This window comes from Panthera uncia (genome assembly GCF_023721935.1).
Source record: "Panthera uncia isolate 11264 chromosome E2 unlocalized genomic scaffold, Puncia_PCG_1.0 HiC_scaffold_19, whole genome shotgun sequence".
Classification (NCBI taxonomy): domain Eukaryota; kingdom Metazoa; phylum Chordata; class Mammalia; order Carnivora; family Felidae; genus Panthera; species Panthera uncia.
In genome coordinates, this window is record NW_026057588.1 from 14,152,019 (window position 1) to 14,168,970 (window position 16,952).

A 16,952-nucleotide genomic window follows, 5' to 3' on the forward strand; every position below is an offset into this window, starting at 1 on the left:
AACGGAAACTACGTTACTGTCTCCTCTCTGAGGCGCTTACGACAACTGTCACGTGACTCTTCCCGGCAGGCGCAGTGTGGCGCGTGCGCATACGCTGCACCCGAGCTGGACCTACAGCGAGAGAAAAGGCTTCATCTAGCTCAGTACGCAGGCGCCCTCTCGGGGCGAGGAGGCGGGGCTAACGTTTTTCCCGGGCCTCGCGTACCGCGTTGTAGCCCCTAGAACGTGCGCGCGAACTCCCGAGGAGGAAGACGGCTGTCTAGCTGCGCGCCCGCGCGTCGTGTTGCGCGCGATCGTGAAGTCACAAAACTGCCGGGGTGCACGTAGTAGTCCTTAATTTGGGCCACAGCCAAAGTTCCCAGGGAGGTGCTCCCTGAGGTCCCCTTTGCCCCAGGTAGCATCCTGAGCTTTGGAGTTTCAAGCCTTGAACTTGGTCTTCACGCTCCGCCTCAACTCCCGGGGTAGGGACCCGCAAAGCTGGTGTCCTGCTCCACAGCGGCTGGAGTGAGGGCTCCTGGACCCTGCCGGATGGCGCTCGATCCCCTTTTGGCTCCAGTCTTGCCGGTGAAGGCTAGTGCCCCATGCGTTCTGTCTTGAGTTATGCGTACGGATTGCTCACTGTAGGCGTGAATGCACAAGCATGTGTCATATACATAGGGGTATGTGCTCTGAGTACATCCACATGTGTTCACACAGGTATCCAGGCATGGGTACTGGTCTACGTACCGTGGGTGCATAAGCGCGTACCACTAAGTATATATATGCACGCCAGGGAGCAGGCACCACTGCCTGACCGCTTCTGTGCGGGCCTGCCATCTCAATCTCCTCAAGCACTCAGCAGTTTCAACTGTGGTTTTTAGCCACCGCCCAGAACGGGGGAGGGGGTGCTAGGGCACCCCCCCCCCCAGATCATAAGATAGTTTGCATCTGGTTTACATTCAGCCCAGGGCCCTTGAGTTGGAGGGGGGGGGGTCCCCTGGGTCCCAAAGCAAGTTGCCCCTCACCGACAGGCTCTCAGGGCCCAGGGGACAGGGGGTGGAGCCGGCTGCACAGCGTTGTGCAGGGCACAGCCCTGTGCTGGGGCAGGAAGCGAGAGTGGGGAGGGGGGAGGCCACAGCCGGTGGAGGCAAAGCAAGGCGGGTGCAGGACGCAGGACTTGTGGGGAGGGAGGGAGGTGCCACACTCGAGCCCTGAGGCCCTGCTGGCCCCTGGGCGCGGGCCCAGCTCCAGCCCCCAGGGATGGACCTCGTGGACCCCGACATCTTTAATAGGGATCCCCGGGACCACTACGACCTGCTGCAGCGGCTCGGTGGCGGCACCTATGGAGAAGTCTTCAAGGTGAGGACACCCCTCCTTCTCCGTCACCCTTAAACCAGTGAGACTTTGGGATGAGGCCCAAGAAGGGAAGGGGATGAGAGAGAGTCCCAGTCCTTGGCTTTGGTCAGGGATGCTGAGAAGGAACTCGGGCGAATGGAGCCTGCCTGACTGCCAACTTCCCCTTTACAAGGCTCGAGACAAGGTGACGGGGGACCTGGTGGCAGTGAAGATGGTGAAGATGGAGCCTGGTGAGAAGAGGAGACGGCAGCTCCTTCCCCACACCCCTTCCCCTCCTCTTGGGACACGGTATTGCCTCCCGCATATTCCTCCCCTGCAGCGGCCTTTTCTTTCCTGTCCCTCCTCACAGACGATGATGTTTCCACACTTCAGAAGGAAATCCTCATCTTGAAAACTTGCCGGCATGCCAACATCGTGGCCTACCATGGGAGTTATCTCTGGTGATGAGCCTCAAGCCTGCCCTGGGACCCCCCTCCCCGGCCCCTAGCCTGGAATCCCCATTCCCGACCTCCAATCCTGGACCCCTGTTTTTAAACTGCCCCCCCCAACTTGATCCCCAGTCTGAAGTCCCACTTTTCTGACCAGAGCATTCTCCAATGTGCTCTGCAATTCAGGACGCCCATTTCTGAGCGGGGATCCCCAACAGTGGTCCCTTCATAGTAACCAAACCTGAAAACAAGGCCCCTTAAAACCAATCTTTCATCATCCTGCCTTCCAGGTGCCCCGGTTCCACTCTCTGCTCCTTTAATTCCCTAAATCCCCTGACCCCTAAATTAATATCCCTGATGTCCTAGTGATGACCTCTGTCCCCCAGGCCTGACACCCTGGGCCCCTCTATCCCTCCCTTAACCTGCGCAACCTGGGAGATATCTGCCCTGTCTCCTGGGTTAGCATGGGACAGCAGAGTTAGGAGTCCTCCGGGGTTAGGAGTCCAAAGATGTGGGTTTGAGTCCTGTTGACCCTGAACATACATTTTCTCTCAGAGCCTCAACTTGCCCACCTGTAAAATGGAAGTGGAATGATCTCACTCTGGTGGGCGAGGTGGATGACAGCTGTTACGTTAAAGTTTTTGTTGAATTGGAACAAAACAGACAGTGAGCCGGGCTGTCCTACGATAATGACTTATTACTGCCGTTATTATTACTCCTGAATTGTCGTAGGCTGCAGAAGTTCTGGATATGCATGGAATTCTGTGGGGCTGGTTCTCTCCAGGACATCTACCAAGGTGAGAGGAAGGGCAAGGGGGTCCATCCCTCCTGTGTCTCTGGGGTTGTGTCTCCTGGGACTGTCTTTCTGGTCCACATTTCCCGCACTGAGCCCCACTCTGGACCTGGGGCCTGGCCTGGTTGGTGCTAGATGGTGTAGTGACCAAGTGGGCCCTGGGCCCTGTCCTCCAGGACTTGACAGTCCAGCCCCAATCCTTCTGCATGCAGTGATCCCCTCTGCTTTCCCCTCCTATCTTCCCCCATCTGCATTTTCTCACCAATGTGTCTGTGGTGGTGTTTGAATATTTCTGCATTTTTGGCCCATAGTATGGTCCACGTTTTCGTTGGCTGAGTGACTGAATTCCTGATTCTCTCCCTCAACCTGCATTTCACTCTTTTGGAAAACTTGAGGGTAGCAGGGGGGTGGGTCTCTGATCGCCTCTCAATTTCTGATGGCCACCGCTGTCTTTGGTCATCTTTCTGTCTCCTTTGAACCCAAGATCTTAAATGTTAGCAAAGGAAGAAATTCATTAAGAAGTCATCAAAGAGGGGGGAAACTGAGGCCCTCAGAGAGGAAGTGGCCCACACAGCCAGTCCGCTGAACCTGGTCTCCGACCACTTCTCTCTGTCTGTTGTCTCCCTGTTGTCCCCTCTGTGTTTCTATGTTTCTCAGAACGTCTTTCTTCATGTTTTTCGATCTCAGTGGATCTGTTCCTGTTTCTCTGTCTTTCTGTTTCTCTGTCTCATTCTGTGTGTGTGTGTGTGTGTGTGTGTGTGTGTGTCTGTGTGTCTGTGTGTCTGTGTGTGTGTCTGTGTCCCTCTGCCTTTCCTCATTTTGCAAAGTCACATCACCCCCTGCTCAGAGCCCCCCCTGGGCTTTCATTTCCCTCCAAAGAGAAGCCCAAGCTCCCCAGTGTGACCCCCACCTGCACCCAAGCTGCCAGACTTCGCCTCCTACCACTTCTCTCCCTCCCCCACTCTGCTCCACCCACTTGCTGCTTTCCAAACCCACCAGGCATTCTCCCACCTCTACGCCTTTGCACCTGCTCTCCTGTTCCCCTCCAAGCTGGACTGATCACGTCTTCACCCCGTCACCTTCTCAGAGTAGAGTAGACTTCACCGACCACCCTGTAAAATGTCATACCCCTTCCCACACATATTTCCTGTTGTTCTTTCTTGCTTTATTTTTTTTTCTTACGATTTATTAGCATCTCATGTGCTATGCTTTACTCATCTTGTTTGTTTGTTGTCTCCCTGGAATGTTCTCACCACAAGGGCAGGGATGTCTGTCTCTTGTCCACAGCTGTCTCCCCAGTGCCCCAACACAGTGCCTGGTACCCAGTAGACACAGTAAATATCTGTTTAATGAATCTGTCTCCCTCCAGCCTCATGTTCCCTGCGTTGCCCGGGGACGTCCCTCCGTCTCCCTCTCCCACTTATCCTATACGCTTTCCCTCCCCACGTGACATCATCTCAGCCAGTGTGGGTGGGGGCCAGGGGCTCCCAGGTTTCCTGGTTCCCACCCAACGCCACGGGTGTGATGTTTGCAGTGACAGGCCCCCTGTCAGAGCTCCAGATTAGCTATGTCTGCCGGGAAGTGCTCCAGGTGAGGAGAAGTCTGGTGGGCCTGGGTCGGGTTGGGCCCTGTTCCAGCCCCCGGACACTCACAGCCGCCATGTCCACTCTCTTCCCCAGGGACTTGCCTATCTGCACTCACAGAAGAAGATACACCGGGACATCAAGGTAGTCTAGGGGCAGAAAAGTGGCCTTGGTGGGTGGGGGGCCCAGGAGACGGAAGTGGTGTTTGGCGGGCTCAGGGTGGTGTTGAGCTGGGCAGTTGGGAAGGGCCAGGGGATGGAGGCAGTATGGGTTGGGGGGGGGGTGTCTCTGACAGCCTCTAATTTCCCTCCTCCCCCCTCAGGGAGCCAACATCCTCATCAATGACGCTGGGGAGGTCAGACTGGGTGAGTGTGATTGGTGGGGGTTGGGGGGAGTCTGGCTGGGGACCAAGGGGATAGGGGACCCCAGGTCACCATGTCTCTCTCTGCCTCCAGCTGACTTTGGTATCTCGGCCCAGATTGGGGCAACACTGGCCCGACGCCTCTCTTTCATTGGGACGCCCTACTGGTGAGGGATGCCTGGCGGGTAGCTGGGGGTGGAGTGGGGGCAGTGGTTTTCCTCACCTGGATCACTGGGAATCTCCTTCCCGGCCCCTTTCCCTGCCTCTGCCTTTTTCTGTTGAACATTCTGTTTTCTTTTTGGCTCTCTCTCGAGTTTTACATTTACTTAGATCTCTTGGTATTAATTTTTAAAAATGTTTTTATTTACTTTTGAGAGAGGGAGAAAGAGAGAAAGCATGAGGAGGGCAGGGGCAGAGAGGAAGGGAGACACAGGATCGGAAGCAGGCTCCAGGCTCTGAGCTGTCAGTGCAGAGCCAGACGCGGGGCTCAAACCCAGACCCGTGAACCGTGAGATCGTGACCTGAGCTGAAGTCGGTCGCTTAGCCGACTGAGCCACCCAGGCGCCCCTCTTTGTATTGGTTTTTATTCTGATCCTTCTGTCTTGACTTTTTTGTGTCTCTACTTCTGTTTGTCTCTTCACCTTGATGTTTCTTTCTGCATCTGGTTCTCTCCGTGCCCCATTCTCCTTCTCTGTCTCTCTCCCGCACCCACCCTCATACCAAGGAGTATTCCCCTTCCCCGCCTTGTGTCACCGCTGGCTTTCTGAGGGTCTCTGCCCCCAGGATGGCTCCAGAAGTGGCAGCCGTGGCCCTGAAGGGGGGATATAACGAGCTGTGTGACGTCTGGTCCCTGGGCATCACTGCCATTGAACTAGCCGAGCTACAGCCACCGCTCTTTGACGTGCACCCTCTCAGGTAGGCAAGTCCCCCTGGGCCCAGAGGCCCTGCCCTGCCCTGACCCTGAGTGCCATCCCCTAGCCTGCTGCCCCACACCAAGGCCCCCTACAGGGGACACCCCTTCCTCTGAGCTCCATCTCAGACCTCCAAGGAGCCTCTCAACCCAGAAAGCCTTTCCTTCAGCCCTCCACACCGGGAGGGCTCCACCCCCTTCAGCCCTCCACCCCCGCAGCAGGGATTCCCCGAGCCTCTCTTCATAACTGCGGTAGCTCTGTCCTGTGATCAGCAGAGTCCCCTGGAAGGGACATCCCAGTGCACTGTAAAACCTAAACCTTGTTCTTGTTCTGTCCCTTGCTTTGCTCCCTGGTGATCTCCGTGCTTTTGGGGACCCTTCGAGTCATTGAGAGTCTGAACACCGTGTCCTCTCCTTACTCTTCCAGAGTTCTCTTCCTCATGTCGAAGAGTGGTTACCAGCCCCCCAGGCTAAAAGAAAAAGGCAAATGGTAGGAGAGGGGAGAGGGTGAGGGAGGGCCAGGGAGGGCAGAGCCAGAAACCACGGTCTGATGGGAGAGTCTCTGGTCTCCTCACCCCAGAACTTCTTCCTCCTAAGGTCGGCTGCCTTCCACAACTTTGTCAAAGTCACCCTCACTAAGAACCCCAAGAAACGACCCGGTGCCACCAAGATGCTCAGTGTAAACTTCCCCTCCCTTCCCTGAAAAGCCCTTCCCAAACTCACCCCCAGAATTCCCCAGGACCTCTCCCAAACTCTCCAAAATGTACCCTAGACCTTTTGCCAAGATACCCTGAGTTGCTAAAACTCACAGATTCCCAAGGGCCTCCAGACCCAGTCCTGGGTATACTCTGGAATTCAAGGGGGAGCCCTTTCCCCCGCTAAGGTACCTGTGGGATTCTCCAAGGGCCCCTGCTGGGAACCCTAGACTCTTCTAATCCTTTCCAACCCCTTAAAATCCCCCAGCCTCAGTTTCCCAGAGTTCCCTGCCTTCTTCCTCAGTTGCCCCCCGCCCCCGCAGATTACCTTAGGTTCTTGAGCCCGTGTCCCCAATACCAGCCTTCTGTCTGCTGACACCGTCCTCCCCCTCTCCAGCATCAACTGGTGTCCCAGCCCAGGCTAAATAGAAGCCTGATCCTAGATCTTCTTGACAAACTGAGGAATCCAGGGAAGGGGGCCCCTGTTGTCGAGATCGAAGATGAGGAGCCTGAGGTGAGGGCGCCCCGGCTGACAAAAGCCTTGGAACCTCCCAGCCTTTGCTTAGGCTGGGCGCCGGGCCTGGAGTGCTTTCCTGGGGCCTCTCTTAGAAGGAAAAGGGGGAGGAGGGATGGGGAGCTGGGCACAGGGCTGGGGGCACAGAGGGCTGTGGGAGAGCCAGAGGCTCCTGGCTGGGCTCGCAGGGTGGTAGGGGTGTCTGGGGGAGGGCCACGGTCCTGATGCAGCTGCCACTCTGCCCAGGTGCCCCCTGCCGTCCCCCGGAGGATCAGGTCCACTCACCGATCCAGCTCTCTAGGGATCCCAGATGCTGATTGCTGTCGTAAGTAGAGACGCCTTAAGCTTGGGGTTACTTGACCCGATAATGGATCCAAGAGAACCATTCTTCCCTCTGTGATCCTGCCAGAGACCCTCATCGCCACCATCTGATCTCATGATAGACCCCGGAGACCCTCGTCATTTCCACACAGACCCTCAGAGACCCTTATCACTATCTGACCCCGCAAGAGACTCCAGAAAACCTCATCACCAGCTGAGCTACAGAATGACTGTAGAGACTCCATGAAACTTCCCATAACACAAGGACCCCCCCCCCCCCGCCAAGAGCCCTCAGAAATCTCTGTCCGATCCCCACGACCCAAGTGGAAGCTGAAAGCAAGCACTGGATAACTTTGAGCCCCATCTCTCTGGTCCCAAACCCTGACCCCCAAATGAGATCCTGTAAACCAAGATTTTCCCCACCCGACCAAGGGACAGCGCCAGTCCTAAGAGCCTGACCTCAACCCCCCAAATTCTACCTTTTCTCAGATCCATCTCCTCGGCTCACTGTGTTACCCTCCTCCCTTCCAGGGCGGCACATGCAGTTCCGGAAGCTCAGAGGAATGGAGTCCAGACCCACGGCCCACACGGTGAGGTGCCTCCCCCCGCTCACCTCAGATGCCCTCCCCTTCCGCCAGGCACTGCTGACCCTTTACTATCCCACAGGCCCACTTACAGCCCCCTGGAGACTTCAGGAGCAGCAGCCCTAGGTCAGGGACCCTCGGTGTGGAGGGGAGGGGGCTGGGATATGTGAGGGAGCCGCCTGACGGTCACGCCTGTCGCTCCTCAGGAGGCAGCCGTCAGAGTCAGACGATGACTACGACGACGTGGACATGTAAGAGAGGCGCGGCCCCCAGCCCCACTGGCCCTCCCCCACCCTCACCTTCCTACAGCCGCCATGTCCCTTCCATCCGGACCCCAGCCTCCGCCCCCACTCTCCTTCCTCCTCCAGCCGCACCCGCGCCGAGCCCCGGGCCTCCAGCCCTCAGCTCCCAGATGTTGCTCTGGCCCCAGACTTTCCGCCACAGCCCTAACCCTCAAAGCCCAGCCTTCACCCGCATCTTCCCCCCTGGAAATTTCCCTCAACACCAGACCCCAACCTCAGTGCCTGCAGTCAGCCCAGCCCCCAGGCCTGGGTCTGCCTCTCGCCCACCCATCCGTTCTGTGCATCTCCTCTGCAGTGGGCTCATGGGCAGAGCCCAGCACCGAGTGAGAACCTGGCCCCCGGGAGCTCACACGATCTGCATCACGAGGTGGCTGTGAAGATTCAGGCTTCACGCGTTGTCCCCACTTGATAGCCCGTGTTGCGGTTGCCAGTATCCTCACGGCTATGCTAACAGCCATAACAATCAGCTCCAGCCCAGACCGAGTCACCCCCACCCTCTTGTTCTCAGACCTCCAGTCCCAAACCACTCCCATCTGCCCCCAGTCCTTGTTACCGACACCTGTGCCTGCTTCCCCAATCTTTGTGTTCCAGCCCCACCCCTGCAGATGACGTACCTCCTCCACTGCCTCCCAAGGTAAGGCCTTGGGCCAACGGAGCTGGGGGCCGGGGGCGGGGGGCTGAGGCTGGGGGCTGGGGACCAGGAGGCCAGGGTCCCTAGAGGCTGGGATACTGGGCACTCTAAGGCTGGAGTCTGGGACACTAGGTCCCTTGAAGTCTGGGAGACCAGGATGCTGAACACATGGTAGTCGGGAAGGAGCATCCTTGAACCTCAGGATGGGAATTCAAAGTATTTAGCCAGAGGGACACTGGTCCCAGGACTAAGCTAGCTGGCATTAGCCCTTTAGTTGTGGTTGTTTTTTTTTTTTTTTAATGTTTATTCATTTTTGAGAGAGAGAGAGTGCGCGAGCGAGCAGGGGAGGGGCAGATAGAGAGGGAGACACAGAATCCAAAGCAGGCTCTGAACTGTCAGCCCAGAGTCCAATGTAAGGCTCAAACTGATGGGACCTGGAGACTATGACCTGGGACCTGGAGATCATGACCTGAGCCAAAGTGGGAAGCTTAACTGATGAGCCACCCAGCCGCCCCTGGCATTAACTCTTTAGTTGATGGAGTGTGTTGTGGGCGTCAGGGTTGACGCCTGGAATGATAGTGGGACATTGAGGGCTCAGAGCCATGAGCAAGGTCAGTTCTGGCAGAGGCAGGGTTGGGATCTAATGTATTTCCCCACACGTCTTCTCCATCTCCATAGCCCAAGTTCCGTTCTTCATCAGATGAGGGTCCCGGGGGCACTGGGGATGATGGGCAACTGAGCCCCGGGGTGCTGGTCCGGTGTGCCAGTGGGCCTCCCCCACGCACCCCCCATCTCGGGCCTCCCCCAGCCACCCGAAGCCCCCACCTAACTGCCCATTCAGGTAATGGGGCAGGCTGGGGCAGGAGGTGGGCAGGGGGTATGGGTTGGGCAGGGGAGGGGGGTGCTTTGGGGACTGATTTTCCCCCACCCTGTCTCAGAACCCTCACTCTGGAACCCAACCCCCCGGGACCCTGGTCAGCCCCCATTGTTGCCCCCCAAGAAGGAAAAGATGAAGAGAAAGGTGAGACCAGCTGTGTTGAGGACTCACGCCTCTAGCTGCCTGGGGGTGCCTAGGGGTGGGATGGTGTGTGGGGACAGGAAGAGTAACAATGACGCTAGGTGACATTTGTTGAGCGGTGCCTTTGTGCCAGACCCCGATCTCATGTTTACACGTGGTGTAAACCTTCACAGATAGAGCTTGGTATCACAGGCAGTGACATCATCTCGCATGTCACAGATGGGGAGACGGAGGCAGAGAGGGGTACATAGCTTGCCAAGGTCATAAACCTTTGAGGAGGCAGAGGCAGGATTTGAATGCTGGTGCTCTTGCGTCAGAGTCTTAACCCCTGCACATTCGTGTCCCCTCCTTCCTTTTGTTGGATCTGCTGCTCTGCCCCCCCGTGGCCCGCCTAGGGATGTGCCCTTCTCGTGAAGTTGTTCAATGGCTGCCCCCTCCGGATCCACAGCACGGCTGCCTGGATACACCCCTCCACCAAGGGTGGGCACTCAGGAGCGTCACGGAAAGGAAGGGGGATGGGGAGGGCCCTTAATGGAGGCACAGAGGCAGGGGTGGGGGAGGGTCTTTTTTTTTAATATTTATTTTTGAGAGATAGAGCGCACACATGCAAGAATGGGGGAAGAGCAGAGAGAGAGAGAGAGAGAGAGAGAGAGAGAGTGAGACAGAGGTTCTGAAGGGGGCCCTGTGCTGACAGCAGAGAGCCCGATTCAGGGCTCAAAGTCAAACTGTGAGATCACGACCTGAGCTGAAATCAAGAGTCAGAAGCTTAACTGACTGAGCCACCCAGGCGCCCCCTGGGGAGGGTCTTAATAGGATGGGGAGGGGCAGAACTGAGGCAGGACCAGAGCCCAGGGTTACAGTTGGGGTTTGGGGATCAAATACGGGTAGAGTGAAAATGAATTTGTGGGTGAAAATTAGGAAAGTAAGAGTTTAGGGTCCAGGAATATCAGATATAACAGAATGGTCAGAGTTTGGGGTATAAGTTGGACCCTTTAACCTCAGCTGGAGGTTAACGGTACAGAGGCTGGGGTCTGCATTTTGGAGTCGGAAGTTTGGGGGATGGGAATGTAGGCAGAAAGGGAAAGGATTTGGGAATGAGAGATGTGGAGACAAGGTCAGTGAGGGGTAAATGTTAAAGACCCAGCATTAGGGGCATCTGGCTGGCTCAGTCGGTGGAGTGGGCAACCCTTGATCTCAGGATTGTAAGGTCAAACCCCATGTTAGGTGTAGAGATTACTTAAAATCTTTTTTAAAACATGACTAAAACTTACTTAAAAAAAAAACAGAGTTAGAGTTTGAGGGGGACACACTGGACAGAAAAAGCCACATTTCAGGGGGCCCGAGTTTGAGGATCAGTGTTGAGACAAGATTAGCATTTGGGGGTCAGGACTGGGGAAGAGAAGGATGGAACTTCGAAGGCTATGTGGGGAAGCATGACTCATGTTGGGGTCAAAGTTGAGGGGACAGGGGTCAGGATTTGCAGGTCCGGCCTTGAGAGGTAGATAAGAATGAGACCAGCTTGAGCTGGCACTGGGTCAGGGTTTGAGTTCAGATTTGGGGAGACAGAGGCTGGGAGTAAGAGAGAATTGAGCGTCAGGGCTGGAGGACAGACTAGCAGTGTTTGGGGTCAGGTCAGGGTCTGGGAGGCCCCCCCAGGATGAGGCAGGTTCCAGTGTCCTTGTGTCTGTCCCCATAGACCAGCACCTGCTCCTGGGGGCAGAGGAAGGCATTTTCATCTTGAACCGGAATGATCAGGAGGCCACACTGGAAATGGTGAGGACAGCAGCTGGGGGACCGAGGGCAGGGGCTGGAGTTGGGGGTTGCTGGGGTCTTATGGGAGCCATCTGCCTCGTTCTCTGCAGCTCTTTCCTAGCCGGACTACCTGGGTGTACTCCATCAACAATGTCCTCATGTCCCTCTCAGGTCTGGCTGTGGGTCAGGTGGGGGGAGTGGGGTCAGAAGTTAAGGGGTCGAGAGGGGGTTGGGAGGTAGATGGGCACAGCTGAAAACAAAATAAAACAAACAAAAACATAGGCTCCCCCTTCACAGAGCCCGCAGTTAAAAATCTCAGCCACTTTTTCACTGTGGGACTTGCTCCCTGGGCCTCAGTTTCCCTACCCATAAAATGGGGTTCACAGTAGTCCCACCTCAAGTCAGTTTTGAGGTAAGGTCTACAGTAAGTCTTTGCATTTCTTTGACGTTTAGATGACAGTTGGAACTTATCCCACACTTTTGTGAAATAGAGTGAGGGAGTAGATAGAGGTTACAATTCTGTGTTACTGTTTTGTAAACATTTTGCCTAAAAGAATTTCTAATTGACGGGGAAACACCAAGCCAAATCGGCTTCATGAGTTAGTTAATATCACATCTGTGATGACAGACTTCAAGAGAATTTCTAGATCGGTTTCTTCTTAAATTTAGTAGCGTGTGCACCTTCACCTGGCTGGCTAAGTGTCCATAGTTTCTCCTGCGGCTACCAGCACGGGAGGCTAGGGAACATACTCATTTTACTCACCACTGTTCACCAGAGCCAAGCACAGGACCTGGCCTAAGGTGGACATTTACAATATGTTGAGTGGAAAATGAAGAAATAAAAGTGTTTGAGACTTGAAGCCTTGGGAGTTTCAAAGGGATAGGGCCAAGAGAAGGGACAGAGAAAGGTGGCTGTGTCTGGTGTCCGTTAACTGCCTGCTTCCCCTTACACACACATACGCCGTAGGAAAGACCCCCCACCTGTATTCTCATAGCATCCTGGGCCTGCTGGAGCGCAAGGAGACCAGAGCGGGAAGCCCCATCGCTCACATGAACCCCCACCGGCTACTGGCAAGGTACCAGCCCCCAGTGGCGCCACAGGCCCCCGCAATCCCCCCTTCCTGCCGCCCCTCCGCATTTACACGTGCTTTCTCCTGCAGGAAGAATATGGTCTCCACCAAGATCCAGGACACCAAAGGGTGCCGGGCTTGCTGCGTGGGTGAGAGAGAATCCTGACGGGGTGGGGTGGGGGGAACGTGAGGAAAGGGGGCGTGGCGGGGCAGGGACTGCATCTACCCAAGGGGGTTACATTGTTAAGGCGGGCTGTCAACAGCCCGGGGAAGTTGTGTGCCCTTTGGGGGGGGGTGTGGAGGGGAGAGAAGATTGACCCTAACCCATCCTTACCCATCTCCCACAGCGGAGGGTGCGAACTCGGGGGGCCCGTTCCTGTGCGGCGCACTGGAGACATCCGTGGTCCTGCTTCAGTGGTACCAGCCCATGAACAAGTTCCTGCTGGTCCGGGTAGGGGGGCTGTCGAGGCTGGGGACTCTGTGAGGTTGCATGCTAGGGCTTTCCACTTGTTACGCTTCTGCTGAGAGTTTCATGAAGCCCGGCTTCTACCCGAGGCCCCCGCTCCAATCTCCCCCGAGGCCCCGCCCACCTGTGGTCGGCGCCAGAGGCTCCCCCTTCGGAATGATTCCGGATCCTTAAGCTCCGCCTCTCACTCCAGCCTAATTATCCTTCAGGCCCTATGCCCCATTCCTCGGGTCTCTAAGGGGACCCCACTCAGATCCTTTGACTCTAAGGAGACTTTGCTGCCTGTGAGGTCACGCCCCTCCGGGGACCCCGCCTCGCTGTCATTAAGGCGGCACGCTCCAAACAAGGCACGCCAACTTTGAGCCACATCCACCCATTTCTAAGGAGGCATCACCTCACGCCTCTGGGGCCTTACCGCCTGAAGTTTCTAGGTGCCATCCCCCAAAACCGAGGGCCCAGGAAGTATACTTGGGAAGCTCCCTGCAGGCTCTCCTCCCAGGCCCCTCCCCTCTCAGGCCCCGCCCCACGACTCTGAGCCCGCCCCTCCCTGTGCGGCCTGCAGCAGGTGCTGTTCCCGCTACCGACGCCCCTTCCAGTGTTCGCGCTACTGACCGGGCCGGGCTCCGAGCTGCCCGCCGTCTGCATCGGCGTGAGCCCGGGGCGGCCGGCGAACTCGGTGCTCTTCCACACCGTGCGCTTCGGCGCGCTCTCCTGCTGGCTGGGCGAGATGAGCACAGGTGGGTGGGGCAGGCTCGCTGGGGGCGGGGCTGCTGGGAGGGGGTGGGCTGGGCGGCTGGGCTGTGCTTAGCCTGCGATGTAACTGGGGTAACTGGGAAAGGGATTGCAGCTGGGGCGAGGGGAGAGAGGTGGATGCATACAGCCGGTGAGATTGAGGACCCGTCGGGACCGCTGTGATGGGCGGGGTTTAGCTTGGGAATGGAGAGGGTGCCTAGCGGAGGAAGGCAGAAGCAGGTGGAATTGGTCTTTGAACCTCTGCCTGTCAAACAGAGCACAGGGGACCGGTGCAGGTGACCCAGGTAGAGGAAGACAAGGTGATGGTGTTGATGGACGGTAAGGACCCTCCTCCCAGTCTTTTCTCCACTGTTCCTGGATCTCAGCTTCGCAGACCCTGTGCTTCTCAGAAATGCTGAGCCCCTTCCGGGCCTTGCCCTTGTCCTGCTTTGCTTCTCAGTGAATTTATTGTACAGTCTCTCAGCATCCTTCTGAGCCTCACTCTTATAGCCCTCTCTCTACCCTCTTCTAGGGTCTCTGAAGCTGGTGACTCCGGAGGGAGACCCAGTCCGGGGACTTCGAACTCCAGAGATCCCTATGACTGAAGCAGTAGAGGCCGTGGGTACGTGCAGGGATGGGAGGGCCCCCGGTCCAGAATGGAGGCTCAGTGATACCCAAGCGTAACAGGCACTGCTTGTCTCCTAGCTATGGTCGGGGGCCGGCTCCAGGCCTTTTGGAAGCATGGAGTGCAGGTGTGGGCTCCAGGCTCAGACCAGGTAAGCTTCATCCCAATGCCCACAACTCCGCTCCTTCCCCATCAGGCATCCAGTTCATCAGATGGATCAGGAGAATTGAGTCAGGGTGGGAAGCCCTGACTAGAAGCTTCCTCCGGTCTCAGTTCAGCCAGGTCCCCTTCTATACCCCAGGGTCTCTTGGGTCTAGAGCTCATTCCAGGCCACTGGGGGACCTGGTGCGAGAGAGTCTACTCTCTCTGAACCTCAGTCTCCAACTATAAAATGGGGGTCACTAGAGAGAGATGTGGGTGGTTAAGAACATGAACAGACGGCCTGGGTTGGAACCAGCTGATTGGCCTCAAGCAAATGACTTAACATTCCCATGCATTACTTTCCCCATCTGGAAAATGGAGTGAAAAATGGTCCTTAGCTCATAGATGTGTCAGATGCTGCCCATACGTGTTTGTATTTAATCTTCACCATCACATATGAGGAAGGTCCTGTGACTTCACAGGTTAGTAATCTGAGGCACAGAGAGGAAAAGGAACTTGCTTGGGGGGGTCACACAGCTGGTGAATGGTGTTAACTAGAATTATTTCTGGATCTAAGACTAAAAGTTTAGAGACCTCTCCCCCACCCCCGTTCCCTTTAAGGGAAAGGGGAAGAGTCTTCTAGATACTGAAACACACACTTTTCCCCCAGCTGTTGCAGGAGCTGAGAGACCCCACCCTCACCTTCCGTCTTCTTGGCTCCCCCAGGTATGGACTTAAGGAAGGGGAACACGGAACCGGGGAGGGGGGCTTCCAGTTTGGAGAGGTGTCTTGAGATCTCTCTAGCCACCTGTATCTTTGGCCTGGGCATTCTGCCTCTTGGTCTCCCTGCTTCTATCTCTGTGCCTTATTCCCCACACAGCAGCCAAGGGGACATTTTAATTTTTTTAATTTTAATTTTCACTTTTTAGTTTGACATAATTTTAGACTCACAGAGAAGTTGCAAAAAGAAATTTAAAAATTCTCGTATCCCCTTCATTCATCCAGTTGCTCAGATGTTAACTTTTTGGTTGTTTTTTGTTTTTGTTTTTCTTTGTGTGTGTGTGTGCTTTGTTTTTATCGTGTATATTTTATCCTCTTTTGTATATGTGTCATTTTTTTTCTATCTGGGCGTGAACTGTTTCCTAAATCCAAGCAAAGACACATTCTTACAGACCACAGCGCAGCTGTCAAAATCAAGAAAATGACAGCAAGACATCACTACCTTCTAATCCACATACCCGGTCTCACCGGTTAGCCCAATGATACTCTTTATAACCAAAAAATAATACATTTTTTTTTTTCTGGTCCTGGAGACAATTCAAAATGATGGGTTGCATTTAAGAGTGGTGTTTCTTTAGTCTTTAGCCTGGTCAGTTTTCGTGACCTTGATACTTTTGAAGAGTACAGGAAGGTTGTTTTCCAGAATGTCCCTCAGTCGGGTTTGAGGTTTCCAGGTTAAGCATTTCGGGGGCAGGGGTACCGCGGAAGTGATGGCGGGTCGTCAGTCCATCATATCATGTCAGTTTGTCCCAGTACTGGTCACGCCATCTTTGAACATTTGGGGAAGGTGGGGTGAGTCCGGTTTCTCCGCTAGAAGTTACTTTTGTGCTAAAAAAAAGTATCTTTTGTGGTGATTTGCTGAGACTGTGTAATTATACTGTTTCTATCAGACTTTTACTCACGGCTTTTAGTATCTATTATTGATTTTTGCCTGAATATATTTTTAGGATAGTTACCCAGTGGGGATTTCCTATTTCTGCACTCATTAGTTGGCATGCTACTGTGGGGAAAACGGTCCTTTCTCTGCCATGTATGTATGTATGTGTGTGTGTATTTCAGCAGTCTCCTGGATTTCCATTTTATTCTGTGGGTTACAATCTATATTAGTATCATGATTAATTGCAAGGCACGAGAACTCCCAGATTTAGCCGGTGAGAGCCCCTTCAAGGATCTCTTGCAGCCTTTTGACATGCCAGAGTGGTCTTTTAAAATCTAAATCCGATTGTGTCACTCTCCCCATTTAAACTCTCCCGTTAAATACCCAATCCTGGCCACAAGATAAATACAAGATAAATACCCCGTCCTGGCCACAGCGCACAAGACTTTGACTTCTGCAGCCAAGCCCCAAGCTCTCCCCCACCTCAAAGCCTTTGCATAGGCTGTTCTCTCTGTCCAGAACACCTTTCCCTGACTTTTCACCAAGCTCCCTCCCTCCTGAGCCTCTTTCAGGCTCCACCCGCTATTCTTCGGGGCACGCTGGCCAGCCCTTTGGGATAGGTTTCCATGCAATGTGTTCCATTACATGAATGGTTTGCAGTCATGTTATTCACTGATTCATGCTGGTCTTCGTTTTGGCCTCCTCAAGGGCAGAGACTGTCTCTGCACATCACTGCAAGAGTCCAGAACTGTGCTGGCACAGGCTCTATTAACTCCTTTGTGAATGAATGAATGAATGAATGAACTGACTTCTCTCCTCCTCCCCCAGGCCTGTGGTGGTGGAGACACGCCCAGCAGATGATCCTACGGCCCCCAGCAACCTCTACATCCAGGAATGAGTCTCTAGGGGGGGGTGTTAGGAACCAGTCCCCGCACCCCCCTCCCCAATGGACATACATTAGTGATCATGACATGCACTTGTCTCCCAATAAACATGACTCCAGCCTCTGCTGTCATCTTGTTCTTCAAGGGGGG

At 55.0% G+C, this 16,952-nt stretch overlaps 1 protein-coding gene across 4 annotated transcripts; it reads left to right on the forward strand.

The window, feature by feature from the left end:
- The first annotated feature begins 1,031 nt into the window (after positions 1-1,031).
- On the forward strand, positions 1,032-16,925 carry MAP4K1 (mitogen-activated protein kinase kinase kinase kinase 1). 4 transcript variants are annotated; one of them, XM_049621305.1, is made up of 31 exons: positions 1,037-1,338; positions 1,508-1,565; positions 1,685-1,775; positions 2,496-2,560; positions 4,091-4,146; positions 4,236-4,283; positions 4,462-4,504; positions 4,595-4,667; positions 5,284-5,415; positions 5,838-5,900; positions 6,008-6,089; positions 6,503-6,619; positions 6,866-6,944; positions 7,472-7,530; positions 7,607-7,650; positions 7,731-7,775; positions 8,418-8,460; positions 9,136-9,298; positions 9,396-9,478; positions 9,871-9,955; positions 11,172-11,248; positions 11,338-11,398; positions 12,195-12,303; positions 12,388-12,446; positions 12,645-12,748; positions 13,326-13,500; positions 13,772-13,834; positions 14,028-14,117; positions 14,201-14,271; positions 14,932-14,987; positions 16,747-16,925. In XM_049621305.1, exons 1-31 carry the CDS (start codon positions 1,240-1,242, stop codon positions 16,814-16,816), a joined length of 2,463 nt encoding a protein of 820 aa, XP_049477262.1. In that variant the 5' UTR covers positions 1,037-1,239; the 3' UTR covers positions 16,817-16,925. The 4 variants fall into 4 exon arrangements, with proteins under 4 accessions (XP_049477264.1, XP_049477265.1, XP_049477262.1 ...); XM_049621306.1 differs by lacking the exon at positions 13,772-13,834; XM_049621307.1 differs by lacking the exons at positions 11,338-11,398; positions 12,195-12,303; positions 14,932-14,987; positions 16,747-16,925 and having other exon boundaries at positions 1,032-1,338; positions 14,201-14,274.
- Positions 16,926-16,952: the final 27 nt, after the last annotated feature.